At 34.6% G+C, this 11,444-nt stretch overlaps 1 protein-coding gene across 2 annotated transcripts; it reads left to right on the top strand.

The window, feature by feature from the left end:
• The first annotated feature begins 270 nt into the window (after positions 1-270).
• Positions 271-11,142, top strand: gtf3c3 (general transcription factor IIIC, polypeptide 3). 2 transcript variants are annotated; one of them, XM_058775223.1, is made up of 18 exons: positions 271-479; positions 661-763; positions 2,067-2,359; positions 2,959-3,082; positions 3,228-3,419; positions 4,352-4,517; positions 4,788-4,935; positions 5,665-5,800; positions 6,035-6,135; positions 6,483-6,654; positions 6,757-6,959; positions 7,043-7,144; positions 8,344-8,479; positions 8,768-8,993; positions 9,803-9,993; positions 10,151-10,275; positions 10,614-10,766; positions 10,966-11,142. In XM_058775223.1, the coding sequence occupies exons 1-18, from the start codon at positions 393-395 to the stop codon at positions 11,086-11,088; spliced, it is 2,781 nt and encodes a 926-aa protein (XP_058631206.1). In that variant the 5' UTR covers positions 271-392; the 3' UTR covers positions 11,089-11,142. The 2 variants fall into 2 exon arrangements, with proteins under 2 accessions (XP_058631206.1, XP_058631215.1); XM_058775232.1 differs by lacking the exon at positions 10,614-10,766.
• The last annotated feature ends 302 nt before the right edge of the window (positions 11,143-11,444 follow it).

Raw genomic sequence — 11,444 nt, 5'->3', positions numbered from 1 at the left:
CGGTTAATCGCGATTAGTCGTTTGACAGCACTAATATATATATATATATATATATATATATATATATATATATAAAATATATATTTCCATAAATAAAAAATATTTTATGAAAAAATATATTTTGTTATCTTCCCAAAGTGTACCACGATTGTGTTTTATTCCTTTGACGCTTGATGGCGATGTGGGTCAGTTGGAATGACGTCACCTGTGGTTTGTGTTTCGTTCACCGTCGAAGAAGAATTTGAGCTCTCTGATTGGCTGAAAGGCAGAAACGCAGGAAGCGTGTAACAGTGCTCATGCAGTGCTCCAGTGTAATGTTTATACTGTACGTGACATGAAGCAGTAAACTTAGTTATTTAACTTAATTATTTAAAGTTAATTATTTTTCTACAATGTCCGAATTGAATGATTATTTAGAAGGAAAGATAACTTTCGAGGAGTTTGAAAGGCGGAGAGAGGAAAGAAAATCAAAGGAAAAGGTAATAATATTAATCTTTTATTCTAGCATCTATATGAATGTATGAAATATACAGTCTATTATAGTGCATATATACTGCATGTCCGCTAAGCAGTTATTTTGGGATGTGATTGGGACATGCACCATGGTGTTGTTGAGGTACTATGGAGCAGCATGTGACTCATGTTGTGTTTCTGGAGCAGAAGGGAGATGTTTCAGACGATGAAGAAGCTGCTGATCAGGAGGACGCTGTTCCGTCCACTTCTTCAAAACCAAGTGCTAAAGAAACACGGAACCGCCAAACAGGTGGATATATCACGTGTATTCCCAGGCTTTTGTAACTTTCAGGGTGAACACTACAGGTGAAAGGGATAGAAAGTAACAATGAGGTATTTTTATGAAACCTCACAGTTTTTACAATCTTTACAATGGACCAGTTGCATAAACAACAGAACCCCTATGTGTCTTGTCTTAAGAACTAGTCATCAGCCTTACTTATCGGATTCAAATAAGACTAATCTAACTTTTTTTTGTAACTGACTTAAAGGTATGACCAGTTCTGAAGAAGAAAAAGAAAAAATAATAATAGATGACTAACTCGTAAGACTAGACTAAGCAGTTTATGCAACTATTATACAAGTGGCCCACAAAACACATTAATATAACCTCAAAATTAGACATTCATTTAATTAATGAAATATGAGATAATTTTGCATGCATCCTGAAACCAAAAATCTAATTTCAAAATAATATGCATGCTGCAGATTGGAATAGACGCTTAGCCTTATTTCAAACTGAATAAATATGATATAGATTATCACTATCTTTAATAACGTAGTTGTGAACCAGTGTGCAGTGTTTGGTTTATGTGTGTATTGATTTATGTGGCAAAGAGCTGAAAACCCTAATTCTAATAAATGATTTATTAAAGTTAGGCTAAACGTATGGTAGAATGTATAGAGGACAAAATTTAACTAACAATTTAAACATAATTTTCAGAATATTGTGCATGTTAAATCAGTGTTAAATTGGGTAAACAGTGATATTCTGAAATATTACAATTTTAAATAACTGTTTACTAATTTAATGTGTTTTCAAATGTAATTTTTCCTGTGATGCAAAGCTGAATTTTCAGCATCATTACTCCAGTCTTCAGTGTCACATGATCCTTCAGAAATCATTCTAAATATGTTGATTTGCTGCTCAAGAAACTTTTCATATTATTAACAAAACTGTTGAAACAAATATTTTTGTGGCGTCTGTGATACATTTTTCAGGATTTTTGATAAGCAGAAGTTCAAAAGAAAATGTATTTGATTTTTTTTTTTTGTAACATTAGAAATGTCTTTACCCTCACTTTTGATCAATTTAATGCATTCTTATGGAATAAAAATTAATTTATTTAAAAAAAATCTTATCAACCTCAAACACAATACTGTGTTTTTTATCCCAGGATTTATTGGTTGACTGACAGCTGATAGATCAGATTTAATGTCTTATTCTTGCTTGTATGGCAAACACGTCAAGAGCATTTGAATGAGGCAGGTGGGAATCAATATTCAGCGTCACACAACATCACATCACAAGTATTTTGTGTGATCTCTAACAGAGACGACAGAAGGAGTCAGTCCATCTGTTCAGAAAGCTTTTGCCTCCATGATCGGAGAGGGAATGGAGGAGTGTGTGGAGGAGGATGAAGATAATGAAGATGGAAAGATGGAGTGGAGAGACATTGGAGAGGAGGATGGAGATGACGATGACGATGATGATGATGAAGAAGAAGAAGAAGAAGAAGAAGAAGAAGAAGAAGAAGAAGAGGACAATGACGGCAATGAAGTCACACCCGGAGATGTGTTTGCCTTAGAAATGGAGCTGAACCGTGAGAATAAGAAAATGATGAAGGTTGGTAGATTGCCCTGCTAGGTCAGCATTAATTATCAATAAAATTAATAATATATATATATATATATATATATATATATATATATATATATAAGGATGATCTAATTATACATTTTGATCTAGTTACATTACACAAAAATGAGTAATTGATTTGATCATTTATCATATTTTGGGTTTCTGAATAAAGAAGTATCAGAAGAATCCTGTTTATTTGTTTTTTTGCTACATTTCTATACGTATATGTCATAATGCACACTTGATGCATATGATTAGTATTCTGTAATGATTAGTTATGATTTTATTATATTAAAAAATGATGAATTAAGTTAAATAGCTTAAATGTGTATTTTCTTGTAATAAAAATAAAATGTATTACAAAAAAAGTAATCTAATATTATATATAAAAATGAGTTAAATTAATTTATTCATTATATTTTGCTAAATAAAGTCAGGAACTACTCTAGTAGTAGATTAAGAGTTTCTAAATAAAGAATAATTGATACCTGAAGAATACCTACAGGTATCAATAATCACTGTTATTGATCATGATAATTTTGTAGCATTGCTACAAACCACACTAGGTTGTTTATTTTTTCTAGGAGAGACGTCACCGCAGTAAGTTACCACGGGCTCTCAGAGGACTCATGGGAGAGGCTAACATCCGCTACGCTAGAGGAGACAAGGAGGATGCCATCCTGATGTGCATGGAGATCATTCGCCAAGGTGAGATGTTTTAGTTATTTGGTGCGATAACAAAAGTTGACCTAGGTCACTCGAACAAAAAGAGACACGGTGTTTTAATTGTAGTGGTTTCTGCACATTATTCAGTAGTGTCGTTGAATAAACCTGTCTCTCTCATCTCTCTCAGCTCCTGTGGCATACGAGCCGTTCTCCACGCTGGCTATGATCAATGAGGATCAGGGGGACATGGAGAAAGCGCTTCAGTTCGGACTGATCGCTGCTCATCTGAACCCCAGTGACTGTGAGGAGTGGGTCAAACTGGCAGACATGTCCCTGGAGCAGGACAACGTCAAACAAGCCATCATCTGCTACACTAAAGGTCTGTATACATATCTACACTACCGTTCAAAGGTGTTGAATTTCTTCTGCTCACCAAGGCTGCATTTATTTCATTAAAAATTCAGTAAAACAGTAATATTGTGAACTATTATTACAGTAAATGTAATTTATTCTTTATTCCTGTGATCAAACCTGAATTTTCAGCATGTTACAACGTCTTCAGTGTCACATGATCCCTTCAGAAATCAGTCTAATATGATCATTTGCTCTAGAAACATTTCCTATTATTGTTGAAAACAGTTGTGCTGCTCATAATTTTTGGAAACCACGATACATTTTCAAAAGAACAGAACTTATTTGAAAGTTTCAACCAATGTAATTTCTCCTTGCTAAATAAAAGATTCTTAAAAAACAAAAACTAAATTTTTATTAATGTAGATCAATATAGCTATTTATTACTTTGTTTTGATATATTGTGGCATATAATTTATAATCATTTTGGAAATCAAAATACATTTTTTTCAGGATTCTTTAATGAATGCAAAGTTCAAAAGAACAGCATTTGTGTGAAATATAATTTATTTATTTTTCAAATAATGCAAATGCATTACTGTCTTTATTGCTCAATTTAACGTGTCCTTTCTGAATAAAAGTTTAGTAATTTATTTAAAAAAATAAAATCTTACTGACCCCACACTTTTGAATGGTAGTATGTGTATTCATATAAAACTAATTCATAATTAAATTGTAGAATATGAATATATGTCTGTCTATCTCTCTTGTTGTAAATCTCTCTCTTCTTCACATCACTTAGATGTGTTAAAATAAGTGAGATGAAGTGTATCACTGTTTTCTAACGGGCCATCACATGACTAATTCAGCAGATGTTTAAGTACTGAGATGCCTTTGTGAAATGTGTCTAGCAGCACAAAATGTGTTTAAAGGACATGACTGCTACTGTTTTGTTCCCAGCGATTAAATACGACCCAAGTAACGTTCAGTACCTGTGGGAGCGCTCAAGCCTTTATGAGCAGGTCGGAGAGCACAAGCAGGCCATGGACGGGTATCGCCGCATCCTCAGCCTGCTGCCACCATCTGATGGAGAACAGTTCATGCAGCTCTCACGAGACATGGCTAAGTAAGATGCTCCCATCTTTGGTTAGTCATAATTTAGTTTCATGATATTCCACCCTTTCGCTGACCCTTAAAAATAAACAGTTTTTGCTACTGTACCTTTAAGACTTCACATGTTAGTGGCCTCTGTTATTATCTATATTGTTGTTCATATGTTGACATGTTAATGAGCTCATGGTTGTGCCATTAATGCCATGATAGCTTCTGAAAGCCATAAAGTACATAGTTAGTTGAATAGTTTGTAACCCCAGAACTGTGCATGTGTTTATTTCAGGAGTTACTATGAGAGCAACGAGTTGCCGTCCGCTATAGGAGTCATGGAGGAAGCACTGGAGAGACATCCTGAACTGGTCTCACATGAATGTGTCAACATGGCTGCTGAACTCTTCATAGCCAATCACCAACATGATAAAGCTCTGGAGGTGAGGTCAGAAAAGACTAGCAGGCTTTTCAGTGGCAAATATTGAAAATATAGAAAGCAGAACAGGGTATGAATGAGACATGATGCCATTATGTAACTGTCAGTTAGCTAAAGCTAAAGTTAAATTGGCTTTGTAATTGAGGATAGTTGAAAAAAGACAAACGTAATGAAAACACGCAGAGCTTTGAGTAAGAAGATTATTTAAATCCTTTATAAAAAATCAGTGCATAATTATGTGAAATAATTCATGTGTATGTTTTCATGCCAATGCACACTTGCATAAATAATATTCTGTAATTATTAGTTATGATTTATATTTTACATTTTATATTATTTGAATGCATGGATTTTTATTTGTAGTAGTAATTTTATGTTTTATTATTATTAATAATAATATAATTGTTTATAATGTAAAAAGAAAATATCAATTCTGAATAAAATTAAACAATTAAAATGATTTTTTTCTGCAATAAAATTAACAATGTTTACAAAAAAGTGGTGTAATTAAAAAATAAAATAAAATCATTATTACATTTTGCTTAATAAAGTTGGGAACTGCTCAAGAGGTCAAGAGGTTCTGAATAAAGAAATGCCTTTTTTTTTTTTTTTTTTTTTGCTGTAGCATCTCATGTGGTAATTCACAATTGATGCAAGATGGTTCTAAGTGGCTCACCTTTTCCCCTCTATTGTACTCTTTTTAATGTAAATGCTAAAATGTGTGCATCTGCAGGTGCTGGTGAAGTTTTGTGGCATTGTTTTGAAAAGAGAGGAGGAGGAGCCCGAGACGCAGACTGAGACGGCTGACCAGACGCCTGCACAAGATACAGAAGAAGAGGAGAAGAAAAAAGACTCTAAAGAGGAAAAAGGTAAGACAAAAAATTAATGTTCTGTCATAATGTATAATGCTATACCACAGATGATGATAATAATGAAAACAAATCAATGTAAAATAATAGTATGTTTTCTTCTATGCATACACAATGCATATTATATATTATGCAGCCTTTGCATTTTAGTTTGGCAGGACTAGGCTGATAATAACATTGTTAATCAGAGAAAAGCATTATGATCACATTGATCACATGTTTTTAAATGCATAGGTAAAATTTTAGAGGTGGTGATTCCTGATGAGGTTCCAATCGACATCAGAGTGAAGATGATGGTGTGTCTCATCCACCAGAACGTCATCAAACCTCTGGATGTAAGTACATTTATACACATACACAAGCTCTCATTTCTACAACTGATTTCCAAGTAATATTGTTGATTTCTAAACATCTTTCTCACCTTGTATTAAATACATTTTTAAACATGTTTTCTACTGAAACACTTGTGAAAACATACTATTTGCAAAACAACGCCTTCTATTTTAAGCATCATATTTGTGTTTAAGTTGTGTATATTCACAAATATCTGCTTAATGCCGTTTTAACATTCAGAAGGAAACATTGGTAACACTTAAAATGAACAAATGACCTCTTCCAAATAATGTGACGATGGATGTCTCATCCATATTTGATTTTCTCGCCTGTGACATTTTGTCTTTAGCCCATGCTGACGTCACTGATGGAGCAGAGCCCAGAGGAGCTGGGCGATTTGTATTTGGACGTGGCCGAGGCTTTTATGGAAGAGGGCGAGTATAACTCTGCCCTGCCTCTGCTGTCCGCCCTCGTCTGCTCGGAGAGATACAACCTAGCGGTCGTTTGGCTCCGACACGCAGGTTACATGCTTTATTGCACTAAATTTGGAAAAGCAATGAAAAAAGTCTGTCATTATAATAGTTAAATGACTTAAAATGTCGTCTTGATTTGCTTGTTTGCAGAGTGTCTAAAGGCGCTTGGTCATTTGGAGGTTGCAGCAAAGAGCTACAGTAAGGTTGTTGAAATGGCTCCACTCCATCTAGATGCGCGTCTGGCCCTCTCCACCCTCCAGCAGCAGTTGGGACGTCCCAACATGGCCCTCAAGGCCCTGGAGCCCATGTATGATGCTGAAACCCTTGCACAGGACTCTTCTGCTGCCCAGCAGGTGTGTGCATGATGCAGTGTTGTGTTTGTAGGTGCAGATACAGGGTTGGGCTTGTGCATGATTGTGTGTGTGATGTTTTTCAGGAGCTGAAGCTGTTGCTGCATCGCTCGACTCTTCTGCACTCTCAAGGACGCACTGATGATTACATTGATACTGTATTGACCATGCTGTCCATGCTCCTGAAGGTCAGAATCTCACTGTGCTTAATGTCTGATGATGATATAAAGAGAGCAGTTTTAGACTTGCAGCAAGTATTATATGATATAAAATTGGATAACGGCAGAGATGTACATAGATCGCAACATACACTACCGTTCAAAATTTGGGTTCACTAATATATATTTTAATGCTTTTAAAACAAGTCTCTTATGGGCACCAAAGCGGTATTTATTTGATCAAAATAAATACAATAAAAATTGCAATATTATTGCTAATTAACGTAACTCTTTTCTGTTTGAATTTATTTCAAAATGTAATTTGTTACCTGTGATGCAAAGCTGAATTTTCAGCATCAGTAATCATTCTAACATGCTGATTTGCTGCTCAAGAAACATTGCTTAATATTGTTATCTATGCTTAATATCCGTGATGCATGTTTTTAAGATTATTTTATTAATAGAAAGTTCAAAAGAACAGCATTTATTTGAAATAGAAATCTTTTGTAACATTATAAATGTATTTACTGTCACTTTTGATCTATTTAATGCATCCTTGTTGAATAAAAGTATTAAAATAAACTTAATGACCCCAAACTGTTGAATTTTACATAATATTTACTCAAAGTTCCCACAAATTGACTGACATGTGGTACAGTATATCAGTCCATATCTGATTAATCCACACGTTTATCTGTCTGTATTCAGATAAATGGTTCATATTTCCGTGCACCATATTCTGGTATATTCAATATTTTATTGTTCACCCTATATCAGATTGAATCAGATAGAATTGGCCAATATTGGGTTGTAAATTTGTAGCTCTATATACATTGTCTGTATCTGATTGATCAGACTATTTCTCATTAATTGTCATATATCAAACTGAATCAACCAACTAAATGACTATAATATAGGCATACCGTATTTCTCATATTTTGTATATGAAAAAATGAAAAAAGTTAGCACACCTAGGCTCCAAAAATACAAAACAATTAATGAGACTATCGCACAGAAAATCGTATTTTGTCTATACCTGAATAATCAGTTTATATCAAATTATATCTGATGAATCAGCCTTTATCAGTGTGTAATCGGTTACCCAGCTAATATTTGTAGTCAACCACTCTTAAAGAGCTAGTAGTTCATTCCTGCTCTCTGACTACCAGGTTTAGGAGACTCTCTTCATCTAAAGTTTGTGATGTGGTTGTGTTTTCTGTTTTGTGAAGGTGGCGATGGTGAGGGCTCAGGTGTGTGTCGTCTCCGACATGTCCTCTGGAGTCAAACATCTGAAGCTTATAAAAGCGTCACGCAACAACCTGACAGAGATTGTTGACCAGGAGGCAGCATATCTGGATGTGACAGGTAGAGCACATCGGATTTAACTACAGTAACACTCATTCATTGTGGCCATTCACTACAAAATGTCCTCAGACTTGAGGATCACATAATGAATTCTGTGGTCAATAATATTTACATACTACAACCCAGCAGCAGTCGATTGAAATGAAACCAGCTTTAGAGGGACTAAAACAGAGTTGTTGGTTCTTTAAAGTCAACAAATCTTTTTTTTCCATCCATTTGCCATTTTGCCTACCTTTTCAGCTGATGTCTCCACATCTGCCTAAGTATCTCAGTGTCTTTCTCTGTAAGGTAAGACGAGTGTCCTCTCTCGAGACGACTGGTGGAAGCTGTTGCAGCGCTGTTTGGCCGTTCTGTGTGAGGTGAAGCGCTTCGCTGAGGCCGAGTTATTAGTGGACTCCACTTTAGAGTACTATTCCTTCTATGATGACCGCGTGAAGCGCAAAGAGCTGGAATACCTCGGCCTGTCTGCCGCCTTCCTCGACCGCAACTTCCGCAAGGCTTATGACTATATAAGGTCAGTATATTCAGCATCCTAAATAAAATCAGCCAAGAAATCAAAATCTGGTTAATTTATGCAGTATTTTGGCTAATTTGATTTATTATTACCATGTTTAAAACACAGAATCCTGCGTTTTCCATCAAAAAAAGTGTCATTTATTTTGGTGTAAAATGCAAGATTCTGTGTTTTAAAAATGATATTCTTTATTCTATGTTTTAAAAAATTAAATTATTGTTTAAATTTATTTTTTATGTGCTTGTTTATACAGTTTGGCTAATTTGATCATAGTTTTATCATGTTTAAAACACAGAATCCTTTCTTTTTCTTTTATTTAATTGATTATTTATTGATTTATTTACATATTTATTGATTTATTTAACTGATTAAATGTGTATTTGGGATTTTGAGTTTTTTCTTCTCATTCATTCTTCTTATTTCATGTATATAAATTTAATCCGTTTTTAAAACACAATACAGAATAGGTTTAAAACAAACAATCCTACATTTACCACCAAAATAAATACAGTTTTGGTGGAAATGCAGGATTATGGGTTTTATAATCAAATTAGCTGAATACTGCATAATCAATCACACGAGGGGCAACATATGTTTAAATCTCAAGATAACCTCAAGTCTAATATCTGAGAAATGGCTCTCCTTGAGGAATAGTGGGGTTGAAAATCAAGTTTGAGGCTAAAAGTTTCTTTATTTGATTGCAAAGTGCTATTTATTTGATTGAGAAGTGGCTTTAAGTGACCATTTGGGCTTCTTTCTCAATAGAGAACTTGTCTTTAAGTACTTTATATATACTCTGTCTGTTGCAGGTTGATGTTAATGGACAATGTGGAACGGACTCAGCTGTGGAACGTGTTTAATCAGGTTACCCTGCACTCTCAGGATGCCAGACATCATCGTTTCTGTCTGCGTCTCATGCTCAAACATCCCGATAACCATGCGCTCTACCTTCTCAATGGACACACCTCGCTGGTTTCTGGGACTTTCAAACATGCACTTGGTATGGTTTAGACATTTGCTATCCCACAATTCTGGTGTTCATTACTAGGTTTTGCACATGAGTGTGTCATAGGTAGTTGTATAATTGATTTGCATTTGAGCATTGTCATATATGGCTTAATTGGTGGAAATTGCACTACATTCTCTTCCCTGATTAGGTCAGTACATGCAGGCGTTCAGAAGCCAGCCCGATCATCCTCTTCATAGTTTGGTTGTTGGTCTCACATTCTTTCATATGGCCTGTCAGAGGTTTGTCATGAAAAGGCATCCACTTATTGTGCAGGTACAGTATGATGTGTGTGTTTTATTTGTATTTTTTTAAACTAGTTACTCTTGGAAGCAAATTTGCTGATAGTTAGATCATGCTATTAAAAAAAAAATTTTCATGTGCCCATGTGGGAGTAATAAAAATATATGGGGCAAATGTGCTTAATTGTCATAAATATAATGACAAGTTGCAAAAAGACCTAATGGTCCTAAATTATTCTTCATTTTAGTTAAGTAATTAATAAAAAACAGTAATTTTAAAATGGCAAGATGTCAACCAGATATCCCTGTTTAGATAGATAAATTAATTTGTGTGTATGCACAAATATATCACACATTTTGGTTGTTTGTCAGGGTTTCTCATTCCTGTGGCGCTATGTGGATCTCAGAGGTCATTGTCAAGAGTCTCTGTATAATATCGGTCGGGCTTTACACCAGCTTGGACTCGGTCATTTAGCCATTCACTACTATGAGAAAGCCCTCACCCTCCCTCCACTCAAACTGGAGGTAAGATGCTTTCAGTTTAATATCTGTATGATCCAACATGCATCCATAACTCATCACAGAGACCTCTCAGATTTTCACAACACGAGGCTCTATGCTGTGTGTGTGTATATATATACATGTATGTGTATATTTAATCATGCATTAATAGGTTGTTTTAAATGCTTTGTGAAATGTAAATGATTTCTCTTGTCATTTGAAGGGGATTGATGATGATCAAGTGGACTTGAGAAGAGAGATTGCCTACAACCTATCCCTTATATACCAGTCCAGCGGTAATAAGGAAATGGCCCGACATGTCATCTATACTTACTGTACTGTCTGACTCAATGATCAAACTCACAGGTTCCATTTGCTTCAAAAATGTACAGAATATGCTTTTTTTTTTTTTTTTTTTTTCAATAAACTAATTTATTATATCCATGCATTGTTTGAGTTTGATTTATGTGTTAGTTCAGGTGAAGAATGAGTTTTAAAGTTTAAGAAGCTTACAAAATGTAAAATGTTGTTTTTTATTAGAATTCTATAGCCGGAGAATGTTTTTTATGTGCATTTAAATAACATGTATATAGGAAAGGTGAGTGTTTTTATGGAAATCCCTAATGTGGAATTCAGCTCTAAACAGACTTTGTTCATACTTTGTTTAGTAAGTAATTCAGTCTTAGGTTGTCTAACTTTGTA

The sequence above is a fragment of the Onychostoma macrolepis genome, chromosome 01 (assembly GCF_012432095.1).
Source record: "Onychostoma macrolepis isolate SWU-2019 chromosome 01, ASM1243209v1, whole genome shotgun sequence".
In the NCBI taxonomy this organism is placed as follows: Eukaryota; Metazoa; Chordata; class Actinopteri; order Cypriniformes; family Cyprinidae; genus Onychostoma; species Onychostoma macrolepis.
This window is presented reverse-complemented; position numbering and strand designations above follow the sequence as displayed.

Excerpts from the sequence above, each read along its gene's own strand:
- gtf3c3 (XM_058775223.1), top strand. The coding sequence starts at position 393 with ATGTCCGAATTGAATGATTATTTAGAAGGAAAGATAACTTTCGAGGAG. Across the intron at positions 4,518-4,787 it reads CTCTCACGAGACATGGCTAA|GAGTTACTATGAGAGCAACG; the intron begins GTAAGATGCTCC and ends TGTTTATTTCAG. Across the intron at positions 6,655-6,756 it reads CGTTTGGCTCCGACACGCAG|AGTGTCTAAAGGCGCTTGGT; the intron begins GTTACATGCTTT and ends GCTTGTTTGCAG.